Source organism: Corvus cornix, chromosome 2 (genome assembly GCF_000738735.6).
Source record: "Corvus cornix cornix isolate S_Up_H32 chromosome 2, ASM73873v5, whole genome shotgun sequence".
Lineage (NCBI taxonomy): Eukaryota > Metazoa > Chordata > Aves > Passeriformes > Corvidae > Corvus > Corvus cornix.
In genome coordinates, this window is record NC_046333.1 from 141,112,603 (window position 1) to 141,134,533 (window position 21,931).

Consider the following 21,931-nt stretch of genomic DNA (forward strand, 5'->3'; position numbering starts at 1 on the left):
CCCCTCCCTCTTCCCTTCAGTAGTTGCAACCCTCAAGGAGAAAATAGACACAAACAACTTTCATAGAGAGAGGGAAATCTCTAACCTCAAATGAAGGCTTTACAATAGTGGCATTAGTGGGTTTCAGCCTCAAAGACATTCTAAACGATAATTTCTCTGTTACATCATGTAGCTACACTAACACTAATGCTCCATAATATGTCTTCTATAAAAGCTGTCCAAGCCAAATCAGGCCATTATCCAGATACCAGCACACAACAGTGTCTACTCCACTGTCTTAGGACTCTGCCCTCAGTGGCACTTGTAGGGGGGCTTGCCAGGATTATGAGATTGTTACTGCACTGAAGTAGCAAACAGAGACTTGACCAGGTCTAGGTGATGGCTCTGAATCACGTGCCATCCACTGTATGGACTTCACTGTACCAGAAGTTATATGTGTGCAATCAGACCAAGGGGTTTCCTTTGAGAATGAGGGCTGCCATTAAGCCTCAGACTAGGGGAACACATCTCAGGCTCTGTCCATTAGAACAGGATGATAAAAATCAGATTTTCTTCTCACAGCTAAAAGTCCACTGTTGTATATTTAGCAATGTCACCTCTTTCAGCTTCTGTCTCATTTCAATTTCCCCCAAAGCTGAAGCAAAGGATGATGGAGCAGGTATTCCCATGAACCAGCCCAGACCAGCTGTGGTAGAGAAGGGGTGTGACACAGCCCTACCAGCAACAACCGATGTTATCACCTTGGATCCTTTCCACAGTTCCAGAGCAGGGCCAAGTGGCCTCAAGCATGGAATAATTCCCTGCTAGCTCATGACAGCAAGCATCCTCCCCTCCCAGCTCTGCCCCTATAGCAAAACCTAACCAGTAATGACTGCTGTGGGTGTCTATTTTACGTCTCACTGCTGAGTACCAGGGCAGGGCACCTGGGCCCCGGCAGTCCTCTTACCAGCAAACCTAAGGCTCTTGAGAAGGGCTCTGCTCACTAAGAGATCTGTCAGCATCCAGCTGCCCACAAGCCCCTCTGAACATCCCTGTGAAAGGAAATCAAAACACATTAAAAAAACCTGAATGTGTGGTTTATTATATTTAAGATGCTGTTTGTCTATAGTGTTTAAATATGTCTGTCACACAGTTATCAGTAAATGAATGTAATTTTACATGTTCAGTATTTTGATATACAGTACAGGACTACAAGTGTGGTAAAGGAGCATGAGAAATTTCCTTGATGCACGCATCAAACCTTGCAGCACCACTTAAAAGCTCCGAGTAAGGACTCAAAATGCAGTATTACAAGCACTACTAAATCAACCAAGAGACATACCTATATTAAACATTAGAGAAACAAAACAAATGACACAAAGGTTTAATGTTTAAGATTTGATACAGGATTAAAATACTAACATTTTTAATGTCCTGGCTTCAAATTAATAAATATAAAAACAATATAAAAATATACACCAATTGATAAAAGGATGCACTGAGTAAAGGTTAGAAAGCTAAATTTCACTTTCAAACGTATGCAGGTATGTCTTTAGGGAGAGGATTTCTGTGTAGCTGCGACTGGTCTTTCGGAAGAAGTCCAAGCTAGTGAGCTGTTCAATGTCACGCACACGTGCAGTGTGCATCTTCAGGAGATCTTCAACCCACTTTGATTCATCCTCAGAGCTCTGGGAAAAAAAAAAAAAAAAAAAAAACGTTTTATAGTAAGTCTTGTCAAAAATCATCTCCAAAAGCAAATGCAACTTGTCTACACATTTGTTCCAGATTTGAAGAACCTCTGTGCCTTATTCAGGAATTAATAAGGTAAATGAGTTCCAAGAAAACAGATTTGACATTTAGCAAGCAAGATGAATCCTACAGTTTTAATTCAGTACCCATTTTAGGATGGGGTTGACACAAAAACATAATCATCTAGAAAAAGCTAGGTTCAAGTTGCAGGTGTTTCAGAAAAACAGCCATATATTTTTAGAAGATCCACTGGTCACTCCATAGTTTTTATCTCACAGAAGGAACTCCATATTAATTATTTTTGTATTACCAAAGACCAAACTCTAGGCTGTTTGGCTTTGAATCCTACCCCTATACATTATTCTCAATTGACCACTACATCATCTAACACAGTAATATTTTAATCTTTCCACTTTACTTTTAGGAGACCTTTACAATTCTTTACACAGTTGGGACAGTGGTTTATGTAGGTACATAAAGACTCTTGTTACTGGAACATACATATTTTTCACTGATAAAAAAAAGAATTTCACCAAACATTTCCTGATAAAAAAAAAAAAAAAAAAAAAAAAAAAAAAAAAAAAAAAAAAAAAAAAGAAAAATCAGGAAGGTTATGCTGCCAGAGTGATTGGGGTCAGGTTGTATGCTCTTAGGGGATAGCTGCTGCCTCATGCCTTGTGCCAGCACCAGCACACGTTGGAGTCATACACAAACTAAGGTAACTTGCAAACACATCAGAAAATCAGCCCTGCAAAACGCTGCAGTGACTGGGACTGGCTGTTTGTGTGCCTTAACCAGCCCAGCAACATGTGCCATGAGCACTGCACCCAGGCCTGGGCACTGCATGACAGGGAGCAGACATGGGAAAAGGACAAAGCAAACAGGACTTTTCCCTCTTTGGCCCCTCTGGCTGGTACCTCTAAACCACTGCTAGGGAAGCAAGTTAGGAATGGTATCTCCGGTATTTAGACTTCATGTGTGTGACTTGGAAATCTTGCTGATAAAAATCTACTTCTGGGCCTATTCCTGGAAATGAACTCTTTTCTGACTGTCTCAGCAAGGTCCTCCTACTAAGTGACCCTCTCATAGACCAAGACTAAGCTCCAGCAATGCCAGAGCCCATCCAGTGTAGTAGTTGTGCCACAGACCAGGAAGTGGGTCACCCAACAAAAGCCGGGAGGGTGAGCGCGGTCGTTTGCACAGAGGACACAAAGTCCCAGACAGATCACAGCTGGCTGCTCTAAAGCAAATGTCCATGACCGAGTCAGCACCTGTTCAGTTCAAAGCTCTCAGCCCCAAACCAGCTTTCCTCTCCATATCACTAACAACCTGAGGACCAAAACCAGGTCTGGAACAAGAAAAGAAAGATGCAAATTAAGAGGGAAGAGGAGGGAGCACATCCTGCTCACTCCCCTTTGCCTGCAGTGCCATGCTCCAGGAATGCCACCTGGCAGCATGTGGCTGCAGGAAGCCCCTGCTCAGCCTTCAGCCTGGCAATCAGAAGTCTGCAAACAGGCCTCAACAGGGTTGTTATTGCAAATGCAGCCACTGTGACATTTTTGTTTTCCTCAAGCCTTTCTTCTGAGCAGGAAATCTGCAGAGCTCAAAAGGAAGTTATGAGCAAGCTACAAAGCTCACTTTTTTTGAATACAAGCAGTGTGCAAAAGATCTGCAACATGAATAAATCACAGGACTGTGAGGCTTGTTTAAACCTAGTCCAGCAAGACGGCATTTGCATGACTCCAGAAAATCAATCCACTGATTTCCATTTTTTTTTTTTTCTAGTCCACAACCTGCCCATGAAGCCTCAGGTGCAGCAGCAAGGATCTGAAATACAGTGATCAACTAACATGGTATTATATTGCCACATAATAATGAAGTGTTTACATTTAAAATGACAGTTTTCTCCAACTGTAGTGCTTAGTCTCACCCCCATAATACAGAGAGTTTTAGAAGGAAAAAATAACAATTGAAAACACGGAGACAAATAGAAATAGGTAATCAATTAGGAGGCTAACCCAAAATCCAGTGGAAAAAACACCAGATATTCTGCACAAGAATCTCTCTGAATATCAAATGGAAAGCTGAACATGATGCATGTAGACAGGTGGGTGAGGAACTCACTAATGAAAAGAAATTTAAGTGTTCTGCTGAAGGGAAAACAGTCGCCTAGAGAAAGTTTCCAGTAGTTTCTAGGGTTCCTTCAACTTTGGTCTTGGAAAGGATTTTGTGTAATGTTTTCACACATGCTTCTTGTGCCAAGGTCATTAGTTGCTAGGAAAAAGCCCCAATAGTCAGGAACTCCTGTCAATGCAGAGGAAGACTGGAATAGCACAGTGGAGGATGCAGATGCAGGAGCTCCCAGTATAGCATGAAATTGGGTTATCCAAACTGACACACAGGAGAAGCAACTGAGTGTATCAGTTGTGCACAAATGTGAGCCACCATTACAACACAGCTATGGAAAAAGCAAATTATAGGTAGTATCAGAGGAGTTGTGTCCAATGGAAAGAAAACCATTTTCATTTTGAGATCTGAGCTGCAGTACTTAATCTCATTCATGATCCAGGGGAAAAAAAAGATTGGACTGGATGAGATGCACAGGATGTCTGCCAACAGGCTCATCCTCTCTTAAAAGGGCAAAAAAGATCCTGGGTCTTCCATGAATAGAGAGAAGTATATGCTTTGAGAATCATCATAAATCATCTCTAGGGTAAATCCCAAAGAAGGGCTATTTAAGACACAGAAAAATGTTGACACAAGAATAAATGGGCATAACCTCACCATGAATAAACACAGTTTAGAAAAGGAACAAATTCAGATGAGAAGAGTAGTGGTGTTCTTCAGTGGCTGTGTGAAGAGAGAGAATGTGTGTACAGCTAGAGCAGAGCAGAGGGAAAGCTAATATTTCTTCAAATCTTAAAAGAAAACTGTGGAGATGTTAAGGTAAAATTCCTATGTTATCCATGCATTTCATCCATGAAGTATGGTGAGGTTTTACGCAATCACTTCTTCGGACAAGTAAGGTGGAACACCATGTGCAAAAGTAAGACTGATGCTGGATTTCAGTGGTAGAAATTTGCCTAGCTGTATTTTCATTCAAGAGCAACATTTAAATATTTTTGGAGTGGTTCTTTGCTATATAAAAGGCATGGACCAATATCTGCTAATGACCTTGCAGAAGCACTGAAGTTTTTCTCAGACTGTAAATACATACACTGTAAGTAGCACAACCTACAGAGAAAAGAAGGTTGGTTTGAAATGTAAGAAATCAAAAACTAGAAGAGACCATTATTGTAAAGAGCTCATAAAAAGGATTTCAGCAGTTTAAGAGAACTACGACATGCAATATCAGGAGGAAAAAAAAACTTACTTTGTCATAAAATTACATGTGGGCCGAGTTACAAGGGCAGAGACACTTAATACCTGTCAAAGTAGTAATTTCCAGATCACTAATTGGATCTTGATTCAGAGAAAAGCAGTCCAGAGAAAAACCACAATGCAATATATGTAGGACATTCTGAGACTCCTGGTGGAAGACATCTCTGCCCAAAGCAGTTGAGAATCTAAACAGGGGAAAGCCAGACCTGCTCAAGAGAGAGGGATACTGCTCCAAAAGCATGGGTTTAAAAAGTGGACCCTGAAAGCAGGAAATATTTGATGAATGAAAAAGAAACAGTATTCAAGGTCAATTGTGTTCAGAATTGGAATGACTATTTCTGCTTCTAGCTGGAAAAGGAGTCTTAACTTTTTTTGCCTATACAAAATTTATAACATCAATGTGTTCATTCAGGAAACGGTTATTTGATGAGTGAGAAAGAAACAGTGTTCCAGGTGAATTGTGTACAGAGTTGGAATGACTATTTCTGCCTGTAGCTGGAACAGGAGTCTTAACTTTTTTGCCAATACAAAATTCATGACATTAATGAGTTCATTCAGGAAACAGTCTCCTGGCAGCCTATAGTGAAGTGTCTGTGTGCAGGAATTCACACAGCTGTGTAATGGGAGAACAAGTTCAGGCGGAAGGACAAGTCTAAATACAGCTGCCTGGGAGCTCTGCTGTCCTCGCAGAGCACTGGAGCCCATGGGGGACCCAACGCCCTCCTGCCACACGATCAGCTGCCAAGTGTGCACTTTCTGCAGTGCTGACCAGACCAAAGCCTTCATTAAGATTCTTACAGTAGATGATCTTGCATCCTAATGGAAGATAGGAAAGAAACCAGAAGGGTGTTTGGCTAGCTCTGTAATAAGAACCCAAACCTTTCCCTTGCATCAAGGTGTTCTGAAAACAGCAAGAACTACAATTCTACCCTTGGCCGGTTATAGCATCTACTTTTAATACTGTGTGGGTTGGATATAATCATGCTGATTGATGCACCCAGACTGCTGTAGCAGACAGATTGCACTGTACCTGCATATAGAAACTGACCTCCATAAAAACATCAGGCTGGCTGCCAGCACAGTATGTCTACCTATACAGCCTCCCCCCAGTCTGTTCTGAAGTTACACTGACAAAACATAGAATCCTACAGGCAATAAACAATACTGCCAACCTACTGTATGTCAGTGCTTCCAGACAATTTTAGGTGCAGTAATAGTTCCATATTGTTGCTGATATAATGGAGGCGTGCATTCGCTTAACAGAGGCACTATCCTCTGCTTCCCATTCAAGACATCAGTGAGCACTTGCTTCTAATAGTAATGGGTTTTCACATGTCCCAGGAACGTGTTTACCCCAGAGCTGCAGTAGTGCAACAAAACTTACATTGCAGCTCTCATCATTGTCAGGCCGGTGGGGAAGGATGTATGAGAGCACAGAGAGCGGTCCATCACACTTGTCGGCTGGCTGAGTGAAATCTAAGCAGCTGGTTATGATGGCATAGTAATGAGTTGGAACAGGGATTGCACTGCCTTCCACAAACCTGAGGGAATAAAGCAAATATTTATCCACAAAGGATGAACTTGTTTGGAAGAAGGTTACACAAACAACATGGTCTTTCCTCTCCTACGTGTGAGGACACACATACATTGTTGAGATGTGTTTGATTCCTGAATACTGTTGAAAGTGAGCATCCAATTAGCTCACACTGTGCTACATAATTACCTCCTGCAGCGCTGAAAGGCTTCTTCAGTTCAAAGACATAGAGAGAATGCATTACAGAATTAACAAAAGACTTGAGCATGTAACTCAATAGCACTGCTCTTAAGTTCTAGAGAATTTTAGAGACAATAGACTCTGTGGAACCTAATTCAGCTTCATCTCAAACCAAGACAAGGATGAACACAATTTCAAAGTCAAGGTGAAAAGTTAACTGCTGAATTGTCATTTCCTTATTTTTATCACTGTCCTATCTACATGGGCATTCAGTCCCAATAACTTTAGAAAGAGCTAGAAAATTATGTCCCCTCCCAAAAATCAAATGATGTGCAGATAATTAATTGTTTAAGATAAAGTCATCAGCAAGAGAAGCAACAGCAAACCAATTTAAAGACAAACTCTTACTGTTTTATTTTGTCAGGTGTGTCATGTAAACCATCATAGTCATAGTCAAAGATTGGTCCACTTATAACATTGACTCCATTTCGTTCAGTGGCGTATCTCTTCACCAAAACCCTTTGGAAATAGTTCCACACCTCTGTGGGGAAGAAAACCAAACCAAACAATCAAACCAAAAGTAATAAAAAAACCCCAAAACAAACAGAAAAAACCCAACCAAACAAAAACCCCACAACACACCAAGATTTGGATAAGTCAAAACATGTCGAGGTTACAAACAGTTTTCTTCTTCCTGAAGATAAAAATCCAGTGGATATTATTTGTGAGATAGTAGGGGAAATCAAAGACTAAGCATTACAGAGTTACTGCAGCTTCATTCAGTTTTGTCAGTAAAGCCTATTCAGGCTTCTTTGTTCTCTGTTGATTTTTTTCCCCCAACCAGTGATAAAGGAAATGCACGGTACAGCTCCCAGGCTGGCATTACCACAGGCCTTGCACAGAGGTTCTGCTGTTCCTTCACCAAGCTGTAGAAACAGTTATTCACACGTTTTTGATATCTCTGTAAACGCTACCTTTGTCTTTGTTACCTGCTTACAGGGAAATATGCTGGGGTGGTGTGTTTTGGGGGTTTTTATTAATTTTAAAAAGGATACAGCACCATGATTAAAAGCTGAAACCAAGCATTTTAAAAGAAAGGGAAATACAAAGGTCATATTCATTCAGTTAAATTCTCCTTTGATACAAAATGTTTAACTTTTAAACTAAATGCAATCAAAGAGGACCAAAGTCATGTCATTACAGCAGCCTTTGGGAAGAGCATGACACACTTTCTCCCACCATGTCCTCCTCAACCTTAGCAAGTTAAGATTCTTGCAGAGATGGGAAACACACTGGAATCTCCAGTGACATCATTCTTACAGTTCTTTTTTTTTCTTCTTTTTTAACTAACAGAAGTGTATGTAAACAAAACTTCTCAAACTTGTAAGAGTTTAACTCTTGTCTTGTCAGCTCAGACCATTAAGTCCATGGTTCCCTGGAGCTGGTGGCAATGCCAGCCTCAGAAAGCTCCCTTGTACACCTTGTTCTAAGCCAGCTGGGGCTGATGCCCAGGGTCCCACCAGCAGTGGTCTAACAAGAACTTCAGCCTAATCACTTGGCAATACCACTCCTCCAGCTGCTCACTCCTCCAGTGCATGTGCCTTAACAATAAAAAACAGTCCAAAAAGGAAAGATTCCGTCTCTCCTCACTGCCTTGAGTTTTGTATCTAAATCAGAGCCCTGTTCCACTTCCCACTGCAATCGCATACAGAGCAACACCAGGGCAATGTGGTCCCAGCCCAGGGGCATAATTTTTGTAGCTCCAGCAAAGCAGGAGCTGCTTAAGCCAATCTCACTATGGAAAAGATGGACACAGAATTATTGCCTGTGGGGATGGGATGGGACAGTCAATTATAAAAACAAAGCAGAGGAGGGGGCCCTCTGCAGCCAGCACTACCACCAAAGCCAGCAAAGCATAAACTGCCACCTCCTATTTCACCTGTTACAGAAAAAGATCCTTATAATCAGCTTATACTTGGCTCTCAGCACTGCAACCTGCATACATGGAGTGGTTTGTAATTCTGCAGGAATGACATTAGTACCAGAATTTTTTTGCAAGGAATCCTTCACCCACTTGCAATGAAGAAGGCCACTAGACAAAATGAGCTGCTAGAGGTGGGTTGTTCTCCTGTGATTAGCATTTCAGCAAAATACTGAGATTAACATTAGCATAAAGAGCACTTTTATGAAGTGACTCAGGAGCGGGAAATCCCTGATAATTTTTCACTACGTAATCAGTCACGTGCTTTTGCTCAAATTTCCAGCAAACATCACCACTTGGTCCTACACAGAGGCTTTTCAGTTAAAAACACTCTTTTCTGGTTAAAAAGAAACAGGCTCCCATAGGCTTTGATGTTTATCCAAACCTCTCTGGCCTAAAATCTTAATTGGAAATCTCACAAGAACAGGCTCTTGAGATTCTTCCAAGGCTTGTCAATCCCTGCCGAGCCAAAAATGCCACCAGAATAGCCTGATGGTTTTCCTACCTCTTGGCAAGACTAGAGAGAAAAGGGATGTGCAGACAAAAGAAATGTTAGTATTATAATCCTGCAGCACTGAAAGTTTCAGACAGGTTTAAATCATCCCTCATTTTCCATAAATTGGTTTTCTCTTTTTTCTTTATAGGTAATAAATATGTTCAGTCTCCTTCTAAGGGCATGGAGAAAAAAATCAAATCTAATCACTTGTCCCCGAACTACAAAATGCCAAGGACACACTCCCAGGCTTGAACATGCTCTCAGGCTCCAGCTGTTGCCTAAGTACATTCCGCACTAGCTTGGGCTACAGACAAGAGAATCTGAATGATCTTGCAGACAGTGAATTACTGTGACATAAAGCGCAACTGCTGACCAACAGCACGTCTGTGCTCTTACCTTAGCCCAGCACCAAGGAAAATAAACTTTTCTTAAAACTTAAGCCTTTCTTGTGGTATTTATTTATTATTTATTTATATTGTGGCATATATAGCCTGCCCATACCTAGCACTATACAGGTGCCCACAGGTATTATCTGCTGGCTATAGGTAACTGAATTTTATGTTCTAAACTTCTCCCATCAGTTTATTCCATAATCCAACACACAGTAAAAAAAAAAAACTTGTTGTTAAAGAGAAGTATAGTCATGGAAAAAAGCACTTACTTTTGAAGGCAGGATACATTGGAATTATATTTGTTATTAGAAAAGCATCATATTTTGCTTCTGCAGAGGAACTTAATTCTGAAAACAGTGAAACAGAAAAATATTAATGAGATTAAATATAAGAATTTCGTAAAAGATATAAATGTTTTGAAAATGGCTTCAGATCTTAACCAAAGGGAATACTATAATCTAAACAGCAATCTGAATGCTATATCCAGAAATGCACATTACATACACAAAATTTGTCTTTAACATGACAGCTGAGCATGGAAAGGAAGGATTTTATCTTTACTTCAACTGTCAGTCTGTTCAAACTATTTTCATATAGCTCATCTATTTTTGCTCTCTTAAAAGGCAGAGAGCTGCTCTGCAGGCATTTACAAAAGTGGCCAGCAATTTTCTGGGAAAGAAGTGTGGAATTATCTTCTAGTTCTGAGCAAGCCTTTGCACCAGTAATTCCATTTCAGAAATCCACCATAAAATATTTCAGCCACTGAGTGAGGAAGGCAGAGCAATGAAGTTCACAGCTGTGAGAAAGTTGTGCCCCTTCAACATTTACTATTCCCAGAAGATCACTGCTCCAATACTGGAGTAAAGCAAGTGCATCAGGAGAATCAAGAACACTTGTTTACATAGGCTTTCTACTATCACTATTTCTATAGGATGGTAGAAACTTTTACAGTATGCAAAAGTCTAATTTGGATTTATGAATTAAAAATATGTTTATCTTACTGTTGTTTGAATTCAAAATTAGTCTGTTTTTATCTGGTGGGGTTTGCCTGGAGTATGTTCATACCAAAGGTTTTCCCTAACAAAACAAGACAATTGCAAAATCCCTAGGTACTAAAAAGCTATCTAAACTTACGAGGAGGGAAGAGGAATCCATAGGAGAGCTGTTTGTCGCCTCGGTATGCGGCGCAGCTCTGGCTGTTTCCTGGAGAAATGCGGAGGTCAGGCCTCACACAGCTGGCCAGGTGCTCCGGGACACCTGATACCTCTGCCTGTATTGAGGAACATGGAGAAAGCAAAAAAAAGTAATTTCAGCTTTTACAGATAAAAGGAAACAGTTGACAGACTGCACAGAAGGCCTTGTGTAGTAAAATAAACCACTACAACCAAATCCTGCTCCTGCATTGCTACACAGTCCCTTCTTCAGGGAAATCTCCATGGGAGATAATTCAAATGAAGGCACTCATAATAAAACAAACCCCCACTGAACAAAACAGGAGAAGAAATATATGACCCTTCTGCCTTAAAATTCTTCTCTCATGAAGGAAATAAAAGAATCTGGGCATTGTTTACAGAGGTACTTGACATCATTTCTGGTGCGAAAATTTCCCTGGGAAAGGGAAATTTTAGGACTTCAAGAACACAGATACCAAAAAATTTTCCCCAGGATTTTTTAAGCACATTTCAAGAGTAGAGACAGCTCTAACCTGTTTGGAAATAGTGTAGGATGTCCAGAGAGGCATCAGGAATGTTTCACTGTAGCCACTTTCAAAGTCGTGATGATGCAAGATATTGTATTTTGTGCGGTACAGTACTGCAGGGCGTCCATATAAAAGATGCTTCTCTAAAGATCAAAAGAAATTACATTTACATTTATTACTAAAAATCTTAAGGATGAAAAAAAGAAAAATGGGGTTGGCTTTTTGTCACATGCTGATTTTTCAGTGATCATTAATGGGATATTGACACCAAATAATTACTAAGGAAATCTTTTGAAAGAGAGAGAAACAGCTCTTCAACTGTTCTGGCTGCAATCCCCATTCCAGGCTCACAATACCCTTTGGGATTAAAAGTCCCTTCTACACTTGAAAGCTTGTTTGTGTCACAGGTTGGAAAGAGGGTATTTTTCCAAACCCTGGAGACTCTTCAATGATCTTTGTGTCCACATTTCAGTCACACATGAGGTGATAAGCACTTTTCTTCATAGCTTTAAATCCGTCCCTGGTCTATCAGTCTTGCCACTCTTCTCTGGACTTTCTCTCCTTCCTAAGTTTTCTGTAAAGTCCCTCTCAAAATGGAGGCGAAAGTGGCCACTCACTAAAAGAGTAGTTTTTTCCCACTTGGCTGATACAGATTAGTTCTGAAGACTGATGTGATATTTTTTGTCAGTAAAATCAAAGAAACAAACTAAGAAAAAAGCCTTTTCCTTACTTTGGCTACAAAAAGATACCTCCAGCTCTGTAAAAACTGCCCTTCTTCTGTCTTGGTGATATGTTATGGTTAAATGTCCTTAGATAACTCTGACAACCTTGCTTATAAAAAGACAAAAACATTGAAAGAGATAGAAGAAAAATAGATTTCCTGGATAATCTTGCATTGCCCTGTAGAGTTCATTGAATTTGATAACCTTTTGGCAAACACACATGGCTTGCTTTTGGAAATTAAAACAGAAAATTAAAATAGAAACAAGGAAAGCGGCCTAACACAATTCCCAGATAGGCATTTAACCTGAAAGAAAAGGGCATGTTTTATTAGTGCTTGACTACAAACAGAGGATGTTTTTATAGGGCACAAGAAAAAAAGTAGGAAAAGCCTAGTCTAAGGAGAAAGATGATAAACTTGCTTTATTCAAGAGAAGCTGAAGTCATCTTTTTCTTCTGCCTGTGAATAACGACATGGTGCACTGTGTGGGAGAAGGGAATTAAATAAACGCAGGAAGATCTGTAAACAGGTGCTACAGCTTGTCTTGAAGTAAAACAAAACTTGCATGCAGCAGAACTGCTTGTTTAAATAAGGACATACCATGCCATTTAACAGAGAATTGACAAATGAGCAAGTGCAATTGGTTTGAATGCTCACATATTAAAATATATCGAAATACTATTTTTATATTACTACAGTGAAGAAGAATGAAAACTATAAACCAAAATAAAGATGTTGAGATTTGAACTACAGCAGTGACGGTGTTTTTTCCTGATGCCAGAAACTGTCACAGTGAGGAGTAGCTCTTCATTGATTGGGAAAATCAGTTTAACAAGATGAAAGCTGCAGAAAGGCAATTTAACTCACAAAGAGGAGGAATTACATCACATTTAGAAACTAAAGGATAGGCTGCATTGCCTGTTCACAACAGAGAAACTGAAAATACCTTCATAAAGTATTGCCTTCATAAGGGAATTGAAACAAATCTCCTTAACCATCTGAACAATACAATTTGAGATACCTCAAAAATCCATGTCTAAACTCAAAGCTTCAGAATTTGTTAATCTGGACAATTGTTATGGTAAGGGAAATGCTGTGAATTGTTATGCTGAACTTGATCACCACTGTGAGAAGGAAAACTCTGCTTTGGTTCACCTTTCAACTCAGTAGTGCTGCTCAGAAAAGTAGTGCTCCTCTGCTCCTATTGCTCCGCTTTAACCTGGACCACGGCCCTGATGCAGCTGAGAATGCAGTCACACAGAAGTCAGCGCTGGCACACAGCAGGAACTAGTGTCCAGGAGAGCTGGGAATGCTTTCTCCTGGAAGTAACATTGACTTGAACACTGAAGAGGAACAGAATTGCGCTCAGCAGCCTAAACTAGCAGAGCACTTGTTTCACTCTATAACCTGCACCCTAAGAGCCAAGCATTAAGACCTAGTCAGGGATTGTCAAAGCAGCTGTAGCATCCTTTCTAGGTGAAACCTGAGCCTGGATAACTATGGGAAAACACAGCATGCAAATACAGTCTGGTTTTTCCCCCACTTACAGCCTGTGGTTGAATGGAGTAACACCTCATGCACCCTCTCCTTTCCTCATGTCTCTACCTTCACATCTGAGCTTAAAACTTCTGAAGGTGATGGAGTGGAAGAATTAAAACTCACATCACTTTGAACAATGCTTTAGTCCCAGTTCAGCAAAAGGTAGTGTGCACTTCGTCACATGAGCAGCGCTTCATCCCGAGATCCCACATATCTCATGTGTGTCTGTGTGCTACTTCAGCAGTTACTCGAAAAGACAATTTACCACACTTAACCACACCAGGAGCTGCTCTGGTATTAACGACGCAAAGTAATTTACAAAAGAAAATGAAATCAGCTTTCATCAACTGAGGCAGCAGGCTCTTACCTTCTGTTCCCTTGACATGAAAGCGCTTGTTGAGTTCATCCAACTTGTTCTTCTCAAGAATAGAAAAAAAAGGAACAAAATTAGGACCACTGGAGCACTCTGACATCTCATTTTACTAGGCATCTAACACAACAAAACTAGTACTATAAGACAGTGATCATTTTCTTATCTTCACTTTTACAAAAAGCCATAATTGTTCCAAGAGGGCAAAAGACTTCACAGGAGGGACCTGGGGAAATTCTTACAGATCAAATCCTCTCAAAACAAGTAAAATGGCTACAACTTTACCAAAAACTACTGCTAGTAGTGGAGGCTTTCACAGATCCTAAACACCTACCTTATCATCACATGTACATCCTATATCAAAATCTGATGCAGAAGGTAGAGCTACAGGATACAGTGGTTTAGCAACTTCATCTGGCACAGTTGGTTTATAAACATTGGCTCTCAGCAGGTGATTTAAACTTCCATGGGTGCCATTATTGGGAGCAGGCTTTAATCCAAGCAGATCTATGAAACCACCGAGGAAAAATGAATGGTGGTTAGACACCAAACATGTATTCAGCAGCAACTCTATCAAGCCAAGACATTTATTAGTAATATTGTTTACACCTACAGCATGTTAATGAAAGCTTTTAATGTAATGAAAACACTGATCTTTTGTCCAAGGCATAAAATTGCAAATGCCACATGAATAGTATCTTTGCTTTCATGACAAAATGTTAATTTGCACCAAGACACTGGAAAAATTTTAAACTGTACAGAGTTTTATTATAACTACTCCTTCAGCTTCCAGTGCAAACCTATGCTCAATGTGCTGACCTTACACCAAACATCTGCAACACACTGATTTATAAATAAGGGCTAACTACCCCTTAGGTTATACATATTTGGGAAAAAAAATGTGAATCACATCTTTGAAACACCTTGAAGTTTTACTGTGAATTACACGTTGAAAATTTCATTTTTCTAGAAAATCAGTACTAAAGAAAAGATCTTAATGAATATCTGTATACATCATGAGATTCTTCTTTGTGGCTTCAGTGCAAATTCAGGAAACATAATCATACCAGGAAATGCCATAGAAAACTAAGTGATCAGCCTGAGCTGCTGCATGAGATGTGCAGGTGCAGAAGCAAGTCTCTGAACAGAAACCTCTTTCCTAGACTGCTGAGATGTGGACACCACACATTGTAGGTGTCCATTTGATCTCTGTCAAGCTGCACACATCCTAACTATAGTAACGCCCTTTACTGGCCAGCACCAGAGCAAACTGAGACCCCTGAGATGTGCCTTCAGCCCTCCTGGCAAGTGCTTGGGAAAGGGGGACTAGGAAAAAAACACTGGGAGGAATTCAGGGCATGAGCTCATGGGTACCTAAATGAAGCCCTGGTAAAATAAGTTGCTGCTTTTGCAACTTCTCAAGCAGGCAGCTTACCACACATGACGTTGTACAGTTCAATGTTTTCAAAAGGAGGCACTTTGGTCTTGTACTTGAAGGTAGGACCATAACCTATAAAGACAGTCTTAAAAAAAAAATAGAAAGAAGAACATGAAGGAAGAACTTTAAAATGTGGGGGGTTTTCACTGAATATTTACATTTCAGAGACTTTCAATTTCTTCTGCCTTCAATGACCCTCCCACACATTGCTCGTACCTGCATGCTGTTTATCTTGTTGTCATAGCCATGGTCTCCGTGAAAGAAACATTTTCCTGTTGGTTTCTTGTAAACATCCACAGCTTTCCTAAATTGAAAAAGTATTAGAAAATTTCCTCAAAGGTGTCTGACCTCACAATATCCTTTGGGGGCAGGAAGGATAAGGTTACAGGACAATGCATTATTTATCTTTCTTGAATAGCAGTAGTAGGACTGCAGGCTTATACAGCATCCCCAGGGTTTCTCCCTCTACTCCCACTCTAAGAAACAACTATTATTGATAAAAACCTTAGTATCTATTATTTTCTCAGACCTTCTCATATCACAATCTCCTGCAGGCTGGAGGTGTTGGACCATACTCTTCCAATCCTCAAAAGGCCCACAGAGGCTGCTCAGAAAGCACCTTTGTGATGTTACAGTGCCACAGTGTCATACAATGCTATAAAGTGCTTTCGCCTGTTTGCCTTTAGCCCAATAAACAAAAATGGGGGGCAGAAACAAAGCTGAAAAAATAAAGATTTTCATGAACAGAAATAGCTGGGATGATAAGTGCTGTACCATAGGAATGATAATTATCAGCTTGTTATTGAGATGGGTTTTTTACAAAATAAGTGGAAAAATAAGTATTGTGTCATAGGAATTATAATCACCAGTTTATTTCAGAGTACTTCTATACAGTTTTATAGGGCTATGTGCAGGCAAGACATCCAGAGGACCACATTATCCTACAAATTAATTTCTTCATGTGCAATAAAATAATGCTCAGTCAAAGCTTGATTTTGGCCTTATATTTATATCTATGTTTATATACTAGAGTTACAGCAATCAGGCTGTAACTACCAATTACACTTACACTAATGAATGAATTAGTGGTGAAGGAGAGCTCTGAAAATTCATAAATAAGCCAAAGAAAGACTGATGTAATTAGTAAGAAATTACTAAATGTAAATCAACCTGGGCAATCCCACAAATTCCAGTAAAATTCTTAAAACTAAAGCTTTTATAGGCATAAAATTCAGAGTGTGATTCTTTGAAATATACATAACCCCAGCCACAGGGCAGCCTGCCAGCAGCCAGTGGAGTTATGCAAGAAAGCAAATGGGGTTTCTCATTCAGTGCTTCAGCAGAGTGATTCTTGCATAATTCATGGAAAGATAAGCACAGATGTCAAAAGCCACTTACAACACACTGTGTGTTTGCCTGGCAGCTATATGGGCAAAAAACCCTACCATAATTTAAAGCTCATAACAGACTACCATGAGCCAAAAGCTGTGTCATCTTCCAAGAAGCACTGAGTCAGATTCATGCAAAAAAGACCCTACCATTCTCATACTGTAATACACAACACGTGTCAAAGTATACTCAAATGGAAAGCTGTGCATGATCCATGAACAAAGGCTACTCCTCTCCTGTTCACTCTATACATGTATGTGCCAACTTGTTTTTCCTCATTCAATTTTTAGCTAACTAATAAATACTGCCCATATTCTATATCCAAAAATTCAGAGTCATATGGTTAAGAGCAACCCAAACCAGAGTTTTTCCTGAGCTAAAGCATCCTGGCTTTCTGTGGATTTGTTTTGAAACACAATACATTGCCAGCACAGCATTTTGATGGCCACCCCCTCATATCCTTCCACATGTTCTCAGGCATTCACCCACTCCGCCAGTATCTCCATTTTCTTTCCATTCGTCCATTTCATCCACTCAGACTCTTGCTCCCTCACATCCCCTCACCACATAAGCCTGCCCCTTCCTCCCACATTCCCTGCTCGTCAGTTGGAGTAAGCTTGCACCTCATTAGAAAGGCTTATCAGTTTCTACATTTGAGCTAATCAGTCAAAAACCACAAAGCTGCTTGAGCACATCAGTTTGGGTTTCTAACTTCTATCCAGCAATTGATTTTCCCACACTTTAAAATATTTTGTGTTCTAAACCACATCCTCATGCACGAAATGTGATTGAACCTCACACAGATTTCAAAACTCCTCGTGCTCACAGGGTAGAGGTAGATGCAAACAGACAGGGCAATCCTAAGTGTCCCATTTCCTCAGAAGAAAAGACTGAAAATTGGGATGGAAGCAAAAGCAAGGGTTACCTTGCCACATGCCATTTGCGATCCACCAGTAAATGGACATCCTCAATTCTTCGGTTGTTGGCATAGTGCAAACGTTTAGGCAGGTGCTGTTTCAAGTAAGGCTTGAAGTGCTGGTCAGGCTTTCTACACTGAAAAATAAATGGTTACAAATAGCACACTGTGAGTTAGCTTAAGATGCACATAAAACCTTTGACTACAGAAATCAAGCTGTTAAGGGCAGCACTGATGATGTCTGGAAAACAAAGTGTACATCTAGAATATGTAGTCCAGTCATTTCTGTCCAGTATTTACATGCAGCCAAGGCCCAGGGAGGCATTCAAAGATATATTTAGAAAGTTTCATCCTCATGACAGTCTTTATGAAACTATCAAACAAAATATCACATATACTTAACTCACAGATGAAGAATTCTAACTGGACCAAAGCTTAAGTTCCAGAGGATGACTGAATGCTCAAAAATACACCTCATCTGCAGGTATATTTAAAGCCATCTGGTTACAAAATTTGGGGGGTTTTGTTTTGTTTTAAACACTTTTTTTCCATTAAAGGCAAGGTTAGAGTTGAAGGCTATTAAATGCACTTTTTCAGTGTCTTTAAAGTGCTAGTAAAATGTTTACCCTAAAAGATTACTTTCCAATTCTGAAGCAATGAATAAATAGACTCAATTCAGGGAGTAAAGACAGTCCAGGAGATTCTGTCTCTGCACTGCCCAAAAAGGTTATAAAAGCTACTAGAGCAGCAAACAGTGAAAAACATGACAAACATTAATCTGTGTGCATGAAGGGCACCATTTAACATTCTTTATTTATGATAATGGTTGATTGATTTTCCTGCCTAAAGAGTGAGAAAAGCAAGCTGAATAATGCCACAAATCAAGAAGTGAACAGTGAATTATAGACAGATACCTCCCAGTCCTAAATACTTACTGTAAGGTTGGCAACAATCACTTTAGGATCATCTGTAAAGCAAAGGAAAAAAAAAAAAAGAAGATTAAAAATTTGCAGAAGAAAACACAAGTTTTACATAAGCACACTTCCTAATACTTCCCTGACCTTTACTAAAAGTGTTTTGTATATATCATAGAATAAACCAAATCATTTGGGTTGGAAAAGACCTTTAAGATCATGAAGTGCAACCCTTAATCCAGCACTGCCAAGTCTATCACTAAACCATGTCCACAAGTGCCCCATCTTTTAAACACCTCCAGGGATTGTTACTCCACCACTTCCCTGGGTGGCCTTTTCCAGTCCCTGACCACCCTTTTTAATGAAGAATTTTTTCCTAATATCCAATTTGAACCTCCCCTGGTGCAACTTGAGGCCATTTCCTCTTGTCCTGTCACTTATTACACCTGGGAGAAGAGACCAACCTCAACCTGGCTACAGCCTCCTTTCAGGGAGTTGAAGAGAGTGATAAGGTCTCCCCTGAACCTCCAGGCTAAACACCCCCAGCTCCCTCAGCTGCTCCTCATCAGACTTGTGCTCCAGGCAGACCCTTCACCAGCTCCATTGCCCTTCTCTGGACAAACCCCACATGCTCAATGTCCTTTTTTGAGTAAGGGGCCCAAATATGAACCCAAGATTTGAGGTGTGGCCTCACCAGTGCCAAGTACAGGGGGACAATCCCTGCCCTGGTCCTGCTGGCCACACTGTTTCTGATACAGGCTAGGACACCACTGGCCTCCTTGGCCACCTGGGCACACACTGGCTCATGTTCAGTCACTGTTGACCAGCACCCCCAGCTCCTTTTCCAAGGGCAGCTTTCCAGCCACTGTTCCCCAGCCTGCAGCACTACATGGGGTTGTTGTGACCCAAGTGCAGGACCCAGCATCTGACCTTGTTGAACCTCATACCATTGGCCTTGGCCCATTGATCCAGCCTGTCCAGATCCTTCTGCAGAGCTCTCCTACCCTCCAGCAGATCAACACTCATGCCCGGCTTGGTGTTATCTGCAAATTGATTCAGGGTACCCTTGATCCTCTCATTCAGATCATCAATAAAGATATTAAACAGAACTGGCCCTGATACTGAGCCCTGGGGAACACTCTGGGCCTGGCCATCCAGACAGTTTTTACCCAGTGAAGGGTGCCCCTGTCCAAGCCACAGGCTTCCAGTTTCTCCAAGAGAATGATGTGGGACACGGGACACAATATCAAAGTCTTTACAAAAGTCCAGGTAGACAATATCCACAGAAGCAGATCACCTTGTCATAGGAGATCAAGCTGGACAAGCAGGACCTGCTTTTCCTACACCCATGCTGGATGGGCCAGATCCCCTGGTTGTCCTGCATGTGCCATGTGATGGCTTGGTGATATGTAGTTGCTTAGGTAGTGTTCTCACTGTTTTATGATCTGGGCCTTAGCTTAATACTTATTTTATTTTCTGAAAACACAGACTTTCAAGACTTTTGGCTGTTTTATTTTAAAATAAAACATTATCTCCAAACACAATGACCTTCCTTGAAAAATTTTGAAAGCACATTTGAATGCAACAATGCACTCTGTTAGAAGCAGCAAGATAAATATGTAGCATTTTCTGGTCACTTTTAATGTTTGACCGATTTCATAGGCTACTACTGAGTAAGTGAAAAGCCACAGTAAAATATTCTGGATTTGTCTTTGGGCTATTAAAGGGACGTGCAAGATATAGAAAGACCAAACCCAGTAACACTAACTATTTTCTTCTGTGGTGTGGGGGAAGCATTTTTCAGTCATGAGAGAAAAACAGGCTAAAAGAAAATCTTCAGACGTGAAAATCTCGTGTTCAAATACTATTGTTTTGGTTGCTTAAGACATGATCTTGCTGAGGTTGAAATAGGCTCTACTGACTCTCAAAACACAAGCTGCAGGTTTTTGCATTGCAAAGGTGTGTTTGCAGTATTGAAACAGTATTACGGAACGGTAAAGAATAAAGACATTGGTAATTTGCCATTTAAGGAGGTAAACCCCAGTTCCAAAGGTAAGAAACATGCTTCTTTGTTCTATGTTCAAACTGTTGATTTATAAGCAATCGCAAATATTCGAACTAGGAAGCTGCAGACAGAAGCCAAAAGAGGAAAATGTTATTGTGGGAAAACGAGTGGTATGACTCAGAGGTCAGACAGACAAGCTGATCTTTTTGAAAGATATTGCCGTTCATCCTCCAAAGAAAACTTATTTTTCTTAGCAATTTGGGAAGTCAAGGATTGAAAGATCTTTAAAAAAAAAAAAAAGGACTTCTCAGAACTGAAATTTGTTCTCAGTAGACTCTGGAGTCTAGGAATTCAGTCTCATGCTAGTCTACAAAGCTTGAACAACATGTGCACTACTTTCAACATATCTTTACACACTCATCATATATTCCTCAAGCAGAAATATCCCGGTAAAAAAAGTTTACAGTAAAATAGATGCACACACAAATCAGTATTAAGAAAGTTTTACCACATTTTTATGATTTCTGCAACTATTCTGGAAGTATTTAGTCTTCAAAGATTGATCTTTCTATGAAATTTGTCCTCAACCGCAGCATATCTGAAGTGTTGTGAGGAAACTTGGCTATCTGATCTTCCCCTATATCAAAAGCTGTCACTCTTGGAAGCATATGGTGAAAAAACACAGGTACTTATGGTTTATTTATGCCTTACACAGTTTGCATGGTAACTTAAACTGCTAGCAAAGCCAGGTTTGCCCTTGTATGCTGAACCAGAGCAGCCAGGGTGCTGGTGCAAGCCCTGTCCCGGTAATGCTGCCCTGGAGGCAAAAGGAGGGCAGCTGGTCTGTAATGCTTGAAATCACAGAGTTAGTTTCACCAGAGGACTCCTGCCCGAGCCCTAAGAGCTATTGTCAAAGATCAGTTAATCTCAAACACTAAGTCAGGGTAAACTTCTAAAAGCATGGTTCAAAATAGCAACAAGTTTTACTGACAACATTGGCCCTGAATGCATGTGCTAAATCTTCCTTATATCCTTCAACCTCTCCAGTCTGTTGCTGTTTAGCAACCCACATTACTCATCTATGCCAAAAGTATGATAAAACTACTGAATTCAAAATTAGCAAGTCACTTTTTTTCCTATTAGCTCATAAAATATACCAGATGCTATTTTTTATATCCAAGCTGTGCAGTGCTGAGATTCCCCAAACAGTTTTTGTTGACAGAGGAGAAAAGTGCAGGAATAAACTCA

The 21,931-nt window shown here is 40.3% G+C and overlaps 1 protein-coding gene across 1 annotated transcript in view; it reads right to left on the minus strand.

Annotated features, from left to right (window-relative positions):
* Positions 1 to 1,054: 1,054 nt before the first annotated feature.
* ENPP2 (ectonucleotide pyrophosphatase/phosphodiesterase 2) overlaps positions 1,055 to 21,931 on the minus strand; it is a 72,639-nt gene continuing 51,762 nt past the window's right edge. The window contains 12 exon segments of the mRNA XM_019289302.2: positions 1,055 to 1,667; positions 6,494 to 6,650; positions 7,232 to 7,364; positions 9,962 to 10,039; positions 10,827 to 10,962; positions 11,398 to 11,534; positions 14,019 to 14,067; positions 14,356 to 14,528; positions 15,457 to 15,544; positions 15,676 to 15,763; positions 17,774 to 17,901; positions 18,700 to 18,731. Coding sequence (XP_019144847.2) covers positions 1,497 to 1,667; positions 6,494 to 6,650; positions 7,232 to 7,364; positions 9,962 to 10,039; positions 10,827 to 10,962; positions 11,398 to 11,534; positions 14,019 to 14,067; positions 14,356 to 14,528; positions 15,457 to 15,544; positions 15,676 to 15,763; positions 17,774 to 17,901; positions 18,700 to 18,731 — 1,370 coding nt within the window. The 3' untranslated portion in view covers positions 1,055 to 1,496.